This window comes from Archocentrus centrarchus, chromosome 5, assembly GCF_007364275.1.
Source record: "Archocentrus centrarchus isolate MPI-CPG fArcCen1 chromosome 5, fArcCen1, whole genome shotgun sequence".
NCBI lineage: Eukaryota > Metazoa > Chordata > Actinopteri > Cichliformes > Cichlidae > Archocentrus > Archocentrus centrarchus.
The window spans coordinates 35,328,366-35,348,170 of record NC_044350.1 but is presented as its reverse complement, the minus strand read 5'-3'; the positions used below and the strand labels follow the sequence as shown (position 1 = coordinate 35,348,170).

Sequence of the window (19,805 nt, the reverse complement as noted above, 5' to 3'; positions counted from 1 at the left end):
TGTCTTCCTTTAACTCTGCACATTCAGACTTTAAACTTTGAATTTTTGATTTACAGTTTTATTAAGAAGAAGAAGAAGAAGAAGAAGAAACAGCCTTTATTATTAAGATAAAAACAGAAATCCTTTCATGGGTAAATTACAAAAGTTTAGAAAAATGTGAATCCTGAGCTGAGAGTGGATCGTCCCAGAGGCTTCGTGCCGGATCAGCTAAAAGTCTGTGCACCACCTTCGTGCCTACATCAGGTTTTTCTCAGTGAGGTTTTCCACGCAGTACTCTTCCAGCTGTTCGGGGTTTTGTGGGAAGTAGACGTCGGCCTTGTGCTCCTCGTCATGCTCGATATGTTTCAGGTGGATGACCATGTGCAGGGCGTAGGCCAGCACCAGCAGCAGGATGAGGGAGGTGATGAGGCCCATCAGGATGGCCGGCGTCAGGAAGGTGGTGCAGTCGCTCGCCGGGGAAAACTTTCCCGAGGTGACGCTGAAGGCCTGAATCTGTGAAAACAGATCAAATATTGTTCACGAGGAAGAAAGTAACAATTCAAATTAGACCAGAAAAATATTTTGAGATAAAATGACACCAACATTAAACACGAGGCTCCTCTAATGAGTCAAAGCTGGGGGTCATTACATGTGGCGCAAACCCGACTCAGACTTCCAAAGAGAACATTGAACTCTGTGGAGGTGGCAGACGACCCTAACGAGGATAAAACTGAGGCACAGGAATCCTGTTCTCTGACAGCATCAGTCTGAGCCCTGAGGAGCCCAAACTCTCAGGCGCTCCAACATTCAGGAGATTCTGTAAGAAGAGTGGAGCCAAACTCCACCACAGCACCATCAGTGGCATTTCATGGCTTCCTTTATTTGAACTCATATACAGACTGTTGAACACAGCTTCAAACAGTGAGGTCAGAGGTTATAATCCCTCAGGCTGCTCAGAACACTCAGTTTCATACAGTTTTTTATACTTCTGGATCTGTATCACATCACAGAGAACAGGTGTCCTCAACATGACCATCTCAGGTGCTTGGCACTCTCTGGGACCCCAGAAGCTCCGCCTACCTGCTAGTCAAAGGGGCTCAAAATAGGAAGGAAGTTATTTTAAAGCAAGCGGAGCTGAAACAGCTCCTCTGAGGGCTGCACCCTGCTGCAGTGTGAGGTGAATACGTTCATTTGAACAGTGAATCATGCAAAGCTTCTCTAGACTGAAAATCTAGAGCTGGAAATGAGTGAAACAGGGTCAGAGTGATTTAATTATTGGAAACTCATTTCTGGGAGTTTTTTAAATTGAAAGAGGACTTTGTCACATCCTTTTACACCATACAAGAAATGAAACATTAAAGAATCGGTCAGAGTCAGCTGGGTCAGACGGGTACCTGGAAGTCGGTGAAGGTGATGGACCAGCGGCGGGCGTGGTCAGTGCCGGGTAGCAGCAGGGCACTGTACCGCTCCAGGCTGCTGACGTGGATGCAGCGGTAGGAGGAGGAGGATGGAGCGTACACCTCGCTGGCGTTGAACGCAGCTTCTTCAGAACTGTTGTAGAGCAGCGAGACGCTGTCCACCGAGAACCACGACTGCCCCGAGGACTCGTAAAAGGTGTTGGACAGCTGCAGTCTGACACAAGAGGGCCGAGAGGACACGTCAGTACACGCAGCGTTCGCCCCAGCACAGCGATGTAAATCTGCAGCTGGGTTCAGTCTTAAAAAGAAGAGCTTTGCATGTTTTATGAGGATGCTCTGATCACAAAACTCACAGTTTGATCACATATTTGATCATCTGTTTTTAGTGCATGGTTGGCTGACTGGTAAGGACTAACCTGATGGACAGGCCTCTCAAATCCTCCACATCTCCAAACCTCATGACCAACCTGCAGAGGAACAGGCAACAGGTGAGGGTGATGAAGCGATCCAGCTGCACCTTTGTTGAAGGGCACACTGCATCGCTCAGACTATCAGCTGGTTTTTACACAACACACAGTCAGACAGGTGGGCAGGTGCACGTACGTGGCTGTGTCCTGGCGGCAGACGGACTGGCTGGTGTCGACAGGTTTCTGAGGAGAAAAGGCTCGCTCTGTGAGGTCCAGGTGTTTCTGCTTGTCATAGCGGAGAGACAGTTTCCTGGCCTGGAACAAGATGCACGGCTGCCCGTTGGAGAACACCTGCTGGCAGGTACAGCATGTCAGAAGGAAACTGAGCGACCACGATGGAGAAAATCAGACGAAGATTACTGAACCTTCAGAGGGCGGAGGGACGCTGCGGCTCCCGCTGTCTGAAGCAGCTTCCTCCGTGACGCGTCTGAAGACTGGAAGCAGCGACAAACTTGTCAATCATTTTTCTCCTCACATGTTTTTAAAGCAGGTGTTACTGAGAAACTCCTGCTTCATCATCACTGTGAGACACTCAGAGCTGAGAACACATTTTTCTTCTTTGTTTGAATATCATTTTAAACCCATGTGAATCTAATATGGAGTTTATTATATGGAGCGGCAGCCTGTCCGACCTCTGACACCAGGCTGTGAAAGCAAGTAAAGGTCAGAGTTCAAACCTGACAGAAAGTCGGGAGGCTGCGGCTGCACGTTTTTAGATTAGGATGTTTTCTATTTTACAGTCTCAGCTCCTAAATGCTGCTTTTTAACAAATCCTCAAATTAAATTTAAACTGAGACACTTTTGAATTCAGGACTCAACATTTTGGATTTTAAAGTTAAACATGAGTAAAAAAAGAGGTCAGATTTTACCTGCAGTCGTCCTCCAGCAGGTCCCAAACCTTCCTCTGTCCTCATCCTGTCACTGCTCCCATTCTCTGCAGAGAAAACAGGATTATTTTATAAACATGAACATGCACGTTATAGCTCAATATTATATAATGCTAAAAATATAACCAACAAAAACAGACTTTATTCTGAAAGGCACAGGGTAACCATCTGCAGTTTTATGGTGAACTCATGATATCTGCTGCTCGATGCTTCGCTGTCACGCTGCTGCATGTGTGACTTCTTCCTCTTCCTAGTGTACATGTTATTTATTAATGCAAGTCTCAGTCTTACTCTTCTTTACCTACATTAATAGATTTTATTTATTTGGTTTTATCACTGTTTATGTGAAGCTTTGGACTCACTTGTTATTTATGGTAGATTGTAATATTTTCTGTAACAATATTTTCTGTATTTTCTGCTGTAATAATAATTTCCTTTGCAGGATCAATAAAGTATCCCTCTTCCTCCTGTCCTCTCCTTCTCTCCCTGCCTCCTCCTTTACCTCCTTACCTCCTGCAGGACTGACCTCACCTCCTCAGCTTTGTTTCTCGTTGTGATTAATGTGTATCTGTGTGCATGAATTTAAACCACTGATCTCCATCATTCTCAGCGTCTGCAGAGCAGGAAGTGACTTTCAAAGTAAAGCAGAAACATCTGGGTGAGGGTTTTTGGGACAGATTGATCTCACCGTGTTCCTGAGAAACGGCAGCGCTGCAACAAGAAGTGAAAGGAGAATCAATAAATTCATCTTCACGCTGTTTTTATTCCTCATATTTACCATCAGCACGTTTTTCCCACGGGTCCTTTTTCTTCTTTTAAGAGTTAATTTCAGGTTTTATGGGTCAGCATTTGTAAATACCTGAATCCAGTAGAGATGATTCAAAAACAACTAAATGTATCATTTTAAAAGATGTCACATGTTGTAAATGTGTAATAAAAGCTGAATAATTAGAGCAGGAAAATGAATGAATCTCAGTGTCTGTAAAATATCAATATTCATCTCAGTGAGTGAAGTTTATAAATCCAGCTCTGACCCGTGGGAAAATAAACTTATAATTAAACACGATGTAACATTTAGTGTCCTATTAATAAATCTGCCGTCTCAAACAAATGTGAAAATACATAAAGCAAAGAAATAAAGAGAAATATGTGCAGTCTGAATCATTTCTCAGCATCATCTGAAACCTTAAAGCTCTCATAGATCAAATACTCACTGATGCCATCAGAGCAGCTCACGGCCGTGTGTCAGGAAATGATGATGAATATGAACCATCATTTAAACCACCTGCGCTCCTTCTCTGGCCCACTGTGGTACCCCGACCAGACTGGCCCAGTTCAAAGCAGAAAAAGATTCAAACCGGAGCGCCGGGAGCCTGTTCCCACAGCCGGGCCCATCTGACGCTGTGGGAGGGGCTACCTCAATGATTGATAGATGCAACCAATCAATTCTGTCAGACTTTCCTCCCACAGAAGAAACGCTACATCGTTACAGGTTTTCAGACCTGTTCTTTGAAGGCTCACAAGCAGAACTGGATCCACTCCAGTTCAGGAAGAAGTATTAGAACTGTTTACATTTGGACTGGATCTGGATTCAGATCTGGATCCAGAAAGGAGGCACAGATGCACACCAAACTTTAACCTGAAATGTTCCCGATGCCACAGACTGATCTGGCTGCAGATGCTCAGATGCCTGCAGGGAGGAGGGAGCCACCCTCCCGCTCCTGCCAAACATCACCTTTGAGGAGCGACTGTTCTCCTGCTGCTGATAAATCCCGCCCCTCGACAGGTGCTGCTGTAACAGGATGATCCGTGTTATCCCCCAGCCATGTGAGCAGATTTAATGATGAGGCTCACTGGTGTAAATGCAACAATGACATCACACCTGATCCCAAACCAAACAGGAGAGGAACCTGTGACAGTGTAAGTGCTCAGAATACACCTGAGTGACCCGGGAGCCGACCTGCTGGGTTAGTTAAGATCAGAGCGATGAGGCTGGCACACAGACCTGCTGCTGTTGATGGGATCCACTCTGACCCAGATTACAGGCAGGAGAAAAATAATGGCCTCAGATTTAATGCTAGAATCAGCTTAAGCAGCAGATCTGACCCATGATTTTCTTCATGTAACGAGCCGTGAGCTCCAGGATGTGACTTCATCCCGTCCTGCTGTTTTAATCACTTTTATGTTTATATGTTTTAGTCAGAGGTGGCAAAAGTACTGACATTCTGTACTTAAGTAGAAGTACAAGTACTTATGTTAAAAAATACTTTAGTAAAAGTCGAAGTACTGGTTCAACTTCTCTACTTAAGTAAAAGTAAAAAAGTACAGGCTCTGAAATGTACTCAAAGTAAGAAAGTAAAAGTAGTTCTTTGGAGGACGTTTCTACCTGCTATTTTTGTGTAAAACTAACCGAACCTCGTTATATATTATTGTAATAATATAAAATAAAATTACATGAGAATGCAAACATTATTCCAATCTAAATTTTAATCCTAATGAACGCTCTCAGCTTGAATCTGTTATGTAGGACACAAACTGTTAAAGGGAATTTAAACACAGCTCTATTCTCCATGTCCTCCATAGGAAGGGCTTGGCGCAGAGTTGCCACTTCTCCACATCAAAAGGAGCCAGGTGAGCTGGTTTAGGCATCTGACTAGGATGCCTAGGTGAGGTTTATCAAGCATGTCATACTGAGACATGCTTGATAAACTGTGCCTCCACCTAAACACAAACATAAGGATACTCAGGGGTTACAGTGGGATTCAGAAGGTGGAGGAACCCTAAGATCAGCTGTAGTGGCTCTGCATGGGGAGAAGAATCACAACTTTCTATTGTGAGCTCCAGTAAATGATGTTGGTGTGCAGGCTGTGATCAGCTGACCTGCTGCTGCTGCTCTGAGGTTTACTGCTCTGTGTGGATGAACTGAACTCACAAAGATGTAACCGAGTATTTCACAGCTCTCTGAGCTGATCTCCATCCCCTACACTGACAGCATACAGGCTGTAGAAATGTTGGATTCAGTGAATGAATCTCAGCATCAGCAGCTTTGATTCAAACTCATCTCTGCTGCACTGATGTAACCTGTAACTCTGACCATGAACACAAACACTGTGCTCCAGTCCAACACAGAGCTTTACTGTAAATACAGTACAACAAGCTAACCTAAACTGCAGTATTTTCATACAATCTTTGAATTACACAAAGTCAGCATACTTCAGTTTATTTTCCAGTCCTTACCTTTAAATCTAACCTCTCTTCTTCCTCTCCTGTCCTCTTTCTCCATCTCTGAGTGAACTTCTCTCTCTTTGCTCTCCCTGACATGCAGCATCTCTTCTTTTAGCTAGCAGACACACTGTGTGACAAACTGCACACACTTTGTGTGTTTGCTGATATTTGTTGAGCATTTAGAAACGTTGCATTTACCTGCCACACGTTACTCCCTTCATGCTCGCTCCTCTTCAGTAGCGCTAGCTAAGCTGTTTATGTGCCGCAGCGCAACTTACGGACTCGGTCCGGCCCGATTATAGCGCTATAAATGATACATTAATTATATGGGTTTGTGTATTTAATCCCTTTGTACGAGATAAGCCCCGATGATGGAGGATACACCAGTACGATTGTCTCTTATGTGTTATTATTCCTCCGTTTAGGCTCAGATCGTTTGATGTTTGACGGCGCACTGACCGGAAATACAAACTTCTCTCTGACGTGTTAAAAAGTAACGAGTCTGTTTGAAAATGTAAGAAGTAGAAAGTACAGATACTTGTGTAAAAATGTAGGGAGTAAAAGTAAAAAGTAGTCAGAAAAATAAATACTTAAGTAAAGTACAGATACCTGAAAAATCTACTTAAGTACAGTAACGAAGTATTTGTACTTCGTTACTTCCCACCTCTGGTTTTAGTGAAACACGAACCCATGAAGACAGAGTGGAACGATCTGATTGGCTGCCTCATCACAGTGAGACGAGCACGCAGAGGTCAGCGGCCGGCTTTAGTGGACAGAGGGAGAGATGTCAAAACACCATCTTTGAAACAGGTATACAACCACCTGCTGCACCACCTGTCAAAGGACAACTGAGCAGCTCCACCTGTTTAAAGCAGCAGGTAAGGGTGGCTGTGCATGGCTGTGACCCCTGACCACAGTGAGAGGAGCGCAGGTGGAAACACTTCGATGAAGGAAACACATTTTAAACCCAAACGATGCTTTTTATTATCTCAGTGTTTGCTCAAAGCTGAGCTGTTATTATTATTATTATTATTATTATTATTATTATTATTATTATTATTATATAGTTTTGCTTTAAAAACAGTTCCTGAAGGACTTTCAGAGCTTCTCTGTAGCATCCTCCTCCTAACACTGATGCTAATATGTACAGTGGTATATAAAAGTTTGGGCACCCCTGATAATTTCCATGATTTTCCTTTATAAATCATTGGCTGTTCAGATCAGCAGTTTGTAACGTCTGGGTTGTGTTCGGTGGTGAAGAGGAGGCGGCGGGCGTGCCTATCCAGCAGCCAAAAAACGCACAACCACACTGGCATTGGGAATTTCAGTGTTGCCCTTTTAATAAACGTAATCTTCACAACCTTATGAAGCCTGGTTGAATGGCTGCTACATCAACATACATGAAAACAAGCAGTGTTCATACAACCTATGACGGTACAAAAAATAAGGAAAAGGAAAGGGTCCGCCTCAAGCCAAAATGTCCGTCTGCAAAAACACATCTCCCGCGCTCTCTACTGAGGAGCGGTGGGCGCACACTGGTGACATCATCAACACAAAAAGACCAGACTGTCGTAAAGAGACATCACAATTACGACTGTTACAAGTTTCAGTTAAATCTATCATATAGCAGATGAACACAGTGATAGTTGAGAAGTGAAATAAATTTTATATGATTTACAGAAAGTTTGCAATAATTATCTAAACAAAATTAGGCAGGTGCATAAGTTTGGACACCCTTGTGGTTTTATTGATTTGAATACCTTTAGCACTAATTACTGGAAAACAAGATTTGTTTTTTAAGCTCATTGACCCTTGACCTACATACACAGGTGAATCCAATTATGAGAAAGGGTTAAGGTGGCCAATTGCGAGTGTTTCTCCTCTTTGCATCTTCTCTGAAGAGCGGCAACATGGGAGCCTCAAAACAACTCTCAGATGAGCTGAAGACAAAGATTGTTCAACATCATGGTTTAGGGGAAGGATCCAAAAAGCTCTCTCAGAGATTTCAGCTTCAGTTTCCACTGTGAGGAACATAGTGAGGAAATGGAAGACCACAGGCACAGTTCTAGTTAAGGCCCAAAGTGGCAGGCCAAGAAAAACCTCAGATAGGCAGAGGAGAAGGATGGTGAGAACAGTCATAGTCAAACCACAGAGCAGCTCCAAAGACCTACAACATCATCTTGCTGCAGATGGTGTCACTGTGCATCGTTCAACTATTCAGTGCACTTTGCACAGTGAGAGGCTGTATGGGAGAGTAATGCAGAAGAAGCCTTTTCTGCACACACGCCACAAACAGAGTCACTAAAGCACATTTGGACAGGCCAGTTTCATTTTGGAATAAGGTGCTGTGGACTCATGAAACTAAACTGCGTTATTTGGACATAACAAGGGGCAGTATGCATGGTGGAAAAAGAACACAGCGCTCCAAGACAAACACTTGGTACCCACAGTAACATTTGGTGGTGGTCCCATCATGCTGTGGGGCTGTGGGGCCAGTGCAGGTACTGGGAATCTTGTTAAAGTGGAGGGTCGCATGGATTCCAGTCAGTATCAGCAGATTCTTGAGAACAATGTTCAAGAATTAGTGACAAAGTTGAAGTTGTGCCGGGGCTGGATACTTCAACAAGACACCGACCCCAAACACTGCTCAGAATCTACTGAATCACTCATGCAGAGGAACAAGTACAACGTTCTGGAACAACCATCTCAGTCCCAGACCTGAATATTATTGGAAATCTGTGGTGGGATTTAAAGCGGGCTGTCCATGTTCAGAAACATCAAACCTGACTGAACTGGAGATGTTTTGGAAAGAAGAATGGTCCAAAATACCTTCAGCCAGAATCCAGACTCTCAATGGAAGCTATAGGAAGCATTTAGAGGCTGTTATTTCTGCACAAGGAGGATCTACTAAATACTGATGTCATTTTTCTGTTGGGGTGCCCAAACTTATGCACCTGCCTAATTTTGTTTAAATAATTATTGCACACTTTCTGTAAATCCTATAAACTTCATTTCACTTCTCAGAAATCACTGTGTTCATCTGCTATATGAAAGATTGAACTGAAACTGCTGATCTGAACAACCAAAATCATGAAAATTATCAGGGGGGCCCAAACATTTGCATACCACTGTATGAATAATCCATCTTCACTCACAGGACAATTCATTAGGTACACCTCACTAGTCCCTGGTTGGACCCTGCACAGATTCAACAGGTAGCTGGAAACGTTCCTCAGAGATGTTGGTCCACATTAACATCACAGATGCTGCACCTTCATGATGTGACTCCACCTAAAGGTGCTCTGTTCTCAGGTGTGTTATCCTGCTGGACGCACACTGTGGTCATGAAGGGGTGGACCTGGTCAGGAGCAACACTCAGGTAGGCTGTGGGGTTTAAACGATGCTCAGCTGGTTCTGAAAGTGAGCCAAGAAAATCTCCTCCACACCAGCAGCAGCCTGACGCACTGACACGAGCCAGGATGGAGCTGTAGTTTCACCCCAAATTCTGACCCCACCATCCAGATGTAGCAGCAGAAATTGAGACTCAGACCAGACCAGGTTTTTGAGTCTTCTTTTTCTAATGTTGCTGACTGTGTGTGTGACCTGTAGCCTCCGTCTCTGCTCCTTGCTGAGCAGCACCCGCTGTGGTCTTCTGCTGCTGTAGCCCGTCTGCTGCTCGGGGTTCTGCATGCTCAGTGGTCAGAGACGCTCTTCTGCACATTTTGATAGTAACAAGTGCCTCTCTGCCTTCCTATCAGCTCGGAGCAGTCTGACCTGCAGCCCTCCTCTGACCTCTGGGAGCTGCTGCTCACTGTTTACTCTGGGTATTCTCTGTGAGTCCTGCAGATGGTTGTTGGGAAAATCCCTGCAGATTAGAAGTTTCTGACAAACTCAGACCGTCTGCTTCAAAGTCTGACGCTCAGTTTGGACTTCAGCAGGTCTGAGTTACAGTGATTGGCTGGTTACTGTTTTCTGTGCAGGACCTCCATCGCCATTATATTTAAATAAAAAAGATCCGGGGGACTTCCGGAGCAAATGGAGTAGACGGGTGGTTAGAGCCTCTCTCCCACCTTAACTTCAAAATATTCCGTTCAAAACTCGTTAATCCGCTCACGGTTTCGATAAAATAATTTATGAACGGGAGGGGAAACATGTCGAGCCATAAAAAATCGACAAAAATGCCTAAAGCTCAGGATAAAAGTGCCCTAGTAGCTAAGGCTACCATGTGCCTGAAACAAGCTAACGACAACGTGGCTAGCTCGGACGCTGAAAGCACTGGAACGAATATGGACTCGGAAGGAATTCTTAAGGCTATCGACGATTTGAAGACTGCCTTAAAGGGGGATAATGAAAAGCTACAACAAAATATCGACCATCTGGGACATGAGATCAACGGTAAGCTGGACAATATCGCCACTGAAGTACAGGGCCTGGCAGAGCGTGTTGATGAGGCGGAGGCCCGCGTTCATCAAGTAGAGACCTGGGCAAAGGAGGCAACGGAGGCGCTGTGCTTCTGCATCGAACAACAGAGGAAAACACAGCTTAAAGTGCTTGATTTAGAGTCCCGTTCCAGAAGAAACAACGTCCGTGTATTTGGGGTGCCAGAAGGTCAGGAGGGGAACTCCACTACACAGTATATCGAAACGCTTTTGAGAAGCCAGCTACAACTACCGGAGGACCTGGACTTGAAAATACAGCGCGCACATCGCACTCTGACAAGTAAACCCCCACCCGAATCACCACCGAGGGCTATTATTGTCAACTTTCTGGAATTTTCCACAAAGGAAAAGATCTTAAGAGAAGTGTGGAAAAAGGCAAGATCCAGGTGGGCTCTTCAATTATTCACTTCGACCACGATTATGCACCCGAGATAGTGAAGAAGCGCAGAGAATATAACGCTATCAAGAAAGCGCTCAAAGTGAAAGGCATCCGCTTTCAAACACCGTTTACCAACATAAGGATCCACTGGGAATCAGGAACTCGCACATATTCCAGCGCTCGGGAAGCCTACAACGAGCTGAAGAGACGTGGAATCCAGGCGGAGGAACCGGCGATAGCTGACGGTGTTTCCAGAGCGGAGTGGAGGCTTCGGGAGCTGCTGGGCTGGCAGCCGGTGGATAACAGCGGCGCTGCGGTGGCGCTGAGAGCCAAGAACAAACTACAGGATTTCCAGCGGAGCATGATCGAATGAAAATAGGCAGAACAACATGACATAATGCAGTATTATTTTGACTAGGCTCTGATTTACTACTTCGTGGGAGAGGTCACTGTTTATCTTTTTTCTACGTTGGACTAATAGGATGGACGTGTTTTTTCCCAAAGGCGCTTCTACTGTCCTTTTTGGGCCCTCTCAGTTTGAGAGGTTTAACCCTCGACTTGCCAACGGGGTCAAGAGCGAGAAGAAGGAGCTTCTCCTCACCTTGGAAGTCAGTTTGTTACTGTTTTGTTTTGTTACTGTTCGTGTTTTGGATTCAGGGGCCAAATCAGTCAAGGTATTTATGTACATTACTGTCATATAATTTAAAAATTGCTTCCTTGAATGTAAACGGTTTGAATAGTCCAGTGAAAAGAAAAAGGGTCTTAGCCAAATTGAAGAAAGATGGGATACAAATTGCTCTTTTACAAGAGACACATATGTCTAAACAAGAACATGACAAATTTAAGTCACTTGGTTACTTAAACACGTTTTATAGCTCTTGTAGAAACAGTAGAAAGAGGGGGGTAATCACCCTGATTTCTAATTCACTGAACTTTGAATTGATATCTGAGAAGGGAGATAAAGAGGGCAGATTTGTTATTATAAAGGGGAGAATTGATAATGTTGTGGTCACGATAGTTAATGTATATGTACCGCCAGAGAGCGACAGGACTTTCTTAAAAACGTTCTTTGACATCATTATCTCACTTAGCGAAGGAGTTCTTATTTGTGCTGGAGACTGGAACACAATCCCTAATTATGCTCTAGATACGACAAGCCATAAGAAACAAAAAACTGGTAGGTCAAAAGACCTAAATATCCTGATCAGGGAGATGGGCCTGTTTGATGTCTGGAGGGGTCTCCATATTAAAGAAAGAGAATTTACCCATTTCTCTTCTACCCACAAAGTCCACTCCAGGATTGACCTGTTTCTGATGAACACCATTGATAGATCTAAAGTGAAGGAATGCTTAATTGGAACATCTGATATTTCAGACCACAATATTATCTATTTGTCCATCTGTCTGACTAGTAGGCCTAAAACAACATTATGGCGCTTAAATATAGGTATTCTTAATAATGAATCCACAACAAAGGAGATTAGAAAAGAAATAATGGAATGTGTAAAAGACAATAATAATGGGCAGGTAAATCCCACCTTAGTCTGGGACACGGTCAAGGCAGTAATGAGAGGGAGACTAATTTCTAGAACTGCTTACCTTAAAAAAATAAAGAGGTTAAAATACGATGAACTGGAAAAAACACTGAGGAACTTAGAACTAAAACAGCAAATGACTAACAATGGAGAATTTTTAGAACAAATAACAAAAACTAAAAACAAAATAAACGATATGATACTCGAGGAACTTGAGGAAAAATTAAGATTCTGCAAACAAACATTCTACGAATCAGGCCCAAAAGCTACCCGGATCTTAGCCAGACAACTTCGTAAACACCATTTGAAGCATTCGATTACCAAAATTAGAGAACCCTCTGATGGTAATTTAACCTATGACATGGATAAAATACATAAGACCTTTGAAAATTATTTTAAAACACTATATTCTGCCCCAAGATCAGTTAACATAACTGATATTGATAATTATTTGGCATCTTTGGATCTACCTTCACTAGGTCTAACCCAAAACAAAACTCTAACTGCCCCCATCACACAGGAAGAATTAGATACAGTTATTGGACATTTGAAAAGTAATAAGTGCCCAGGTAGCGATGGGTTCCCAAATGAATGGTACAAGACGTTCAGGAAGGAGCTATCTCCTGTCCTGCTTGAATCTTTGAACTGGACATTGAGCAGAGCTGAGACCCCACCATCTTGGAGAGAAGCTGTAATATCGGTCCTCCCTAAAGAAGGGAAAAATGTTGAATACTGCGAATCATATCGCCCAATCTCAATTCTGAATGTCGACTATAAAATTTTTACATCAATAATTTCTCGGAGAATGGAGTATTATTTGTTAGACCTAATACATGAAGACCAGACGGGATTCATCAAAGGCCGACAAACCCATGACAGCATAAGACGAACATTGCATATACTAGACCAAGCTAAAAAGCAGGGCCTCAGTGCCGCATTAATTAGTTTAGATGCAGAAAAAGCCTTTGATAGGGTCAACTGGACTTTTCTATATAAGGTACTAGAGCGCCTGGGCTTTAATAACCAATTTATTAGGTGTTTGCGATCACTTTATGATGAACCACGGGCCAGGGTAAAAATCAATGGGCACCTAACAAACAGCTTCCAACTACACAGAGGAACCCGTCAGGGATGTTGTCTAAGCCCATCGCTTTTTGCAATATTCATTGAACCCTTGGCACAGGCCATTAGAGAGGATGATGGGATAAAGGGAGTTAGTTTTGCAAATATAGAACACAAGATTGCCCTCTTTGCAGATGATGTAATCGCATACCTCCAAAATCCAGATACAACGCTCCCCAGAGTTATGTCAGCATTAACTGAGTTTGGTCAACTGTCGGGCTACAGTCTAAACATCACAAAAACACAGGTTCTGACAATTAACTACTCACCTAGTAAATTTATAAGAAAGACATATGGACTTAGGTGGGATGCCAAAAAGCTAAAATATTTAGGAGTATTCATTTCTCGAGACTTGGATGAGTTATTTAGTTTGAACTTTGATAATCTTACTGAAAACATACAAAAAGATTTGACAGCCTGGGCAAGGTTATTGTTGGACTTCACAGCTAGAATGGAAATAGTGAGGATGAATCTATTTCCTCGATTTTTATATCTTTTCATGTCATTGCCTACTAGAATATCTAGCGCACAGTTTCACGCCTGGGACAGATTGATCTCCAGATTTATTTGGTCCGGGACTAGACCAAGAGTAAAATTTAAAACACTCCAAATTAATAGGGACCAGGGGGGTCTGGCTCTTCCAAATTTGAGAGAATACTATTACGCATCTCAGATGAGATTCATGGTCTGCTGGTGCTCCTTGGAAATGGAGACTAGATGGAAACAGATTGAACTTAGCCAGGGTGGGGTCCAACCTCAAACACATCTGGGAGGTAAAATAGTTACAGACAAAAATGGGAATGGTATACTTGAAGATACATTGTTAATCTGGAAAGAAGTGGTTGATAGGTACAGATTGGCAGATGTCACTGGACTTCTGATGTGGCCCTCCTGTAACTCAAATTTCCGACCAGGAGAATTAGATTCTTCTTTTTTAGATTGGAAAGATAGAGGGCTTGTGGCTTTGTGCCAGTTTGTAGAAGGTAACACTTTTAAAACATTTGAGCAACTGAAAAAGGATTACAACCTTGAGAATAGAGATTTATTTAAATATTTCCAGGTCAGGCACTTTTACAATACAAAAATTAAAAAAGGTGTTCCTCCAGAAGGTAATACTATTGTGAACATTTTTGCAAATGCTTATACGCACCTCCCATGCAAAACTGTTTCCAAACTATATAAGGGGTTGCAGAAACATAATGGAAATAACACCTTGAATATTAAGTCTAAATGGGAAAGGGAATTGGGAGTAAAAATTACAGAGGATGCTTGGCTTTCTATGTGTGTGGCACAACAGACGTCTACCAGTTCTAAAAGATGGAGGGAATTTGGATGGAAGTGTTTAATTAGATACTTTATTACACCGCAAATTACTAGTAGATATAGAGGGGAAGAACAGCAATGTTGGAGACAATGTGGATATCGGAACGCCAATCATTCTCATGTATTTTGGTCCTGCCCAAAGTTGGCAGCTTACTGGGATGGAATCTGTCAGACTACTGGGATAATTTTGGGGTATGTCATCCCCAAAGATCCTAGAATTTTTCTGTTGGGGCTGATATCTGGAGAATTGTTTCAAAAAGAGGATGAGTACCTTTTTAAAATTCTATCAATTGCTAGCAAAAAAGCAATTACACGATCTTGGCTAAAGAAACTCTCCCCCCAGCTGGACCACTGGAGGGACGTCGTGGAGGAGATTCATTCTATGGAAAAACTGACATTTCTTTTACGTATGAAAGGACATTCTTACAATAAACGTTGGTCTAAATGGTTAACATACAAGAGCAAGGAAGCATAACTAGGTGTAATATCTTGTAATGTATATATATACTTAACTAAGAATCAGTGCCCCAAGTTCAGTGTGTGTTGTATGTTTTATTGTAATGAAAAATGTTAAATAAAGAGTATAAAAAAAAAATAAAATATATAAGATCCAACATTACATGTGTGAACAGAGCTGGTTCATAGGTCACCTACCATCTACCATCTACCCTTCACATGTATCTTTGGTTAAGTCTGTGATTAAAAGCTCTCAGCTGAAGGTTTTAATCTTTAAACTCCTGACTGTGAATAAATGAGCCACAGACACAGATTACAGGTTTGTATCTGGATTATTTACATCTTCTTATATTTTCAGAGGACTGTTTAACTATATTTGATACTTCCAGGTGCTGCTGTAAGGGTCACCTGCAGGAAGCATCTGAGTCACCTGACATGTTTCAATCAGCATTTCAGTACTGCATTCTGAAGGACTTTTACTAATAAATGAACTTGTTAAGTACTCTGTTGGTGTGGTACTACTACTACTATTTTGTACTTCTGTTACCCGGAGCATAATTAACCTCTCATCCCTCAAACAGCCAATCAGCATCTGCCAGTTCTCCATCCGTGTCCCATCAAATCCTCGTGATAAATGAAACATTTTAAAAGCTCTGCTCCTTTTCTGCTGATATCAGGATTTTAGTCTCTCTTAGTAAAAATGGGGGATGGCAGTGAAGCTATTGCCTGATTTTTCAATAATCTGCCAAAGTTGTCCAGCGATGGATAATCTAATCTAAGTGAGCCGAGCACACAGGACATCCTCTCAGCGAACAGAGACAACAGGCTGCACACACCGAACATTTTAAATGCACATCGAATCAGAGGAACAGACAATAGAGCCACCAAATCCGCTCTGAGTCCCACCGCCCCCTCAGCCAGAAACCAGGCTGAGCTGCTCTCTGGGCCGTGATTGTGGGATTGCGCTGTTTGCATAATCGTGCAGTCACAGGCGTTCAGACCCCGAGGATGAAGGATGGCTCACAGCCAGAGAAGACTTTACAGCTTCTCAATCTCCTTCACATCCACATGTGCACACTGTGACACACCACAAACAGCTGCTGTCGGAGCAACATAATCGTTCTGCGGGGGTCGAGTTTAAGGCAAATATCTCCAGAAGAGAACCGACACTCAGTGTTTTACAGGGCAGGAACTTAATTCTGCACATTAACTGCACTAAAACAGAAAAACGAATGAGAGCAAACGGAGCTGCCTGAGCTCCTCCGGCAGCTCGTATCAGACCCGGAGTCCCGGCTCGTCTGTCTCCTCTGGTTTTCAGTCTCAACCAGGAATCACTAACAGACTTCTGCTGGAGGAGCTGCAGCTCGTTAGTGTGTCAGAGATATAATAAGCAGGCCGGCAGGTAGCAGGAACAAACAGGATTAAATGAACAGGAATCAGGAGACAAAGGTGCAACGGCTGGTATGTCTGCAGAGGTGCAGTGAGGTCACCGGGGGCAGGTGAGGTGGGTTTGGTGAACAGGTGACTGGGTGCACCCCACACACTGACACACTTGAATTAAAGCACATCTGGAAGAGCTTTAAACCTTTATTCTCTCTAATGGCCAGCAGGGGGCGACTCTCAAGTAAACATGTCAGTAGATTCAAGTCTGACTAAAAGTTCCAGGGTCACAGCTGTGAAAACCCCGTCGTTAAAGGGTTAAACAGGTTTCTGCATTAATCCTGCGCACAGCCCCCAGACCAGCACCTACATGTTGTAGCTGTTTACCACCACCGGAGGGCGTCATGAGCAACCAGTCTGTGGGCTAATCTTGTTGTGCTGTTGGTCCATCAGAGCGAACATGTAAAAAAGCTGAAACTTAAAAACAATGAAACGGGTCCACTGCAGCCGTCTGTGCTCCTCACGGTGAGCGCCACTGTCTCCTTTTCAGCCAATCAACATTGGATCTGCACAGTCGTCGCTGTCGAGCTGCATGCTGGTGGTTTTTGGAGGACTGCACGCAAGCACGTTTGTGTAGGTTGCACAAACAGACACAAACACAGTACAGTGAACCAGTGGGTGATGTCATGTGGCTGTGGCCATCTTTTATCTACAGTCTATGGTGAAAGGGATGTAAACGGGATCTGAATTCTGGGATATTTTGAAGGAGTGAAGATTGAATGTGTGTAACACACAGGTTAAAATAAAAGACCATAAAGTGTCATAAAAGTGTTTCCTTGTGCCGTATTTTGGGACCTTTGGAATAAACAGTTTTGGAACCACAGCTGGAATTTCATGTATTTCACTGCATGTGGGCACAGACTGTATAGGAAAGATGGACATACCCACGGTGCCGTCACTCACTGGCTTTGTAATCCACTATTCAAAGCCTCTACATTAGCACTATGGCTGCTCGGTTTTTGAAGCCAGCAGGGGGCAGTGTGACGTCAGTGTGACCTGTCAGGAAGTTTGTTCAGTGAGCTGCATCCTACACTGCACAGACACAGACACCTGCTAATTAACAAACACCCTGCAGTGCACAGCATCCTTATTATTTATCAGATATTTTCATTAGAAACGCTCCAAAAGCCACAAACACCCAACACCTGGCAGCTGCCTGTGTCAGCACACCTGCCAATCACAGTGGCCCCAATGAACCCTTAGCTGAATATGAGTATTGTCTCCCTGTACAGGTGTTATTAACATGGAAACTCTATCAGGCTGTGAAAGTGCTTATTTCTGCTGTAAAGTTGGACAATTTAACGCCTTCAACTTTTGGAAAAATCCTCTATTTTTAGCCCCCAAAGTATCAGCTGTGCTTGATGCAGAGAAAGAAGCTGAAACTAAAACAAGCATGACGCTGGTTGGTTGGAGAGAGCGTTACACATGGCCCATTAATCAGTACTTAATGAAAACCCGCTTACTTCTTATCTAAAAACTGGCTGTTTTACCTGATTGATTTACAGAAAGCCGGAGGTTTGGACCCCTGATGATTCTCCACAGACACATTTTCGCTCAGTAGATGTTTATAGCGCCACTAGGACTGCGCTTAATGACGTAACTGGGGGCCTGTTTATGAGATTTGCAGCTCTTTCAGCCTTTTTTAGGTCCGTTAAATAACGGCTGCTGTCTGCTCCAGCTCACTGTTTCCAGATTAAACAGGTATCTCATTCTCAGGCTTTGGTGGAGCTAAAAGGAGAGTGAATGTGGGGCTTAGATTAATCACACGGACACACACAGGTACAAAAGGATGATGGTGTTATTCTGTGTGTGCTGGATGTGAAAGCAGCATCTGCTGGAAAAGATGCTGCGCTCGTTCCTTTGAGCTCAGGTCAAACAAATGCATCGATAATCCAGTGAGAGGTCTGCTGAGAAGAAAGGTGGAGGATAGTATCACGGATCAAAGATTAGGAAGTTAGGAGAGCTCAGAAACAGCACCGCTGTCATAAAGGTGACACACCTGGACTGTTTGTGTCTCTCCACCTACCTGTCTGCAGGTCCTTGGTGGAGGCAGGCAGACCACCGCAGATGGAGGAAGAGCAGGAGGATGCAGCAGCGTCTCCGCAGCGAAGCCATCGCTGTGGCGGCCAGAGTCTGATTCCAGCATGCGATCTCTGTCCCTCCCTGCCCATCCTAATCTACTTTAATCTGCCCCATGCCTTTAAACCCTGCTGACAGATGGCGGAACTGACCAATCACAGGGCAGAGCGGTGGTGCACGCTGCCAAGGGAGCCCCGCCCACAGGTTAAACGCACCGTCGTTCCCTCATTGTGACATTTCCAGGTCACAATGAGGGAACAATGCATTTCATATCTGGAGATTAAAGGCAGCAAATTACACAAACAAAGCAGCGGTCAGCTGTTCGTGTGCGTGTGTGTGTGTGTGTGTGTGTGTGTGTGTGTGTGTGTGTGTGTGTGTGTGCGTATGTTTATAATACCTTGTGGGGACAATTTTCCTGACATATACTACGTTGTGGGGACCAATTGCTCCTTGTGGGGACTGGAACCTTGTCCCCACAAGGGGAAACCCTGTTTTTGGGTCAGGGGTCAGAGTTAGGGCTAAGGTATGAATTGAGTTTAGGTTAGGGTTAGGGTTAGGTATGTGATGGTTAGGGTTAGGAAAAGGGTAAAGGTAAGGTTTAGGCTGTAGAAATGAATGGAAGTCAATGGAAATTCCCCACAAAGATAGCAAAACACACTTGTGTGTGTGTGTGTGTGTGTATGGGGGGCACAAGTCTCCATAATTGGCCATAATTTCATAATTTCCTGGTGGTCTAGGACTAATCCAGAAGCATCACAGTTATCACGTGTGCACTGTTCCCAGTCCTGTGGGATCTTTCACACAGAGCCAAAATCCCAACTTCTGTCTCCATCCAACCTGCTCAGTAATTTGTACATGTGACACAGAGAGGGAGACGGGTGGAAAGGTGAAGATGCAAGGAGCAGAGGGTGGATGAGATGAAATAACCATCCAAAAGAACAGAAAGTGTACAAAACAGGTGAAGAAGAGGCAGGCAGGGTGGAGCAGGTGGAGACGGGTGTCAGGGGTGATCTGTGACAGAAGGAGAGAGCAGGATGGACAGGAGTCCATCAGAGG

General features: G+C 43.7%; 1 protein-coding gene across 1 annotated transcript; it reads right to left on the bottom strand.

The window, feature by feature from the left end:
• Positions 1-100: 100 nt before the first annotated feature.
• On the bottom strand, positions 101-18,831 carry LOC115780221 (V-type proton ATPase subunit S1-like). Its single transcript, XM_030729306.1, has 8 exons — positions 18,697-18,831; positions 3,440-3,462; positions 2,734-2,798; positions 2,230-2,298; positions 2,001-2,155; positions 1,814-1,864; positions 1,374-1,611; positions 101-492 (listed from the first exon to the last, which is right to left on the bottom strand). The coding sequence occupies exons 1-8, from the start codon at positions 18,783-18,785 to the stop codon at positions 235-237; spliced, it is 948 nt and encodes a 315-aa protein (XP_030585166.1). The 5' UTR covers positions 18,786-18,831; the 3' UTR covers positions 101-234.
• Positions 18,832-19,805: the final 974 nt, after the last annotated feature.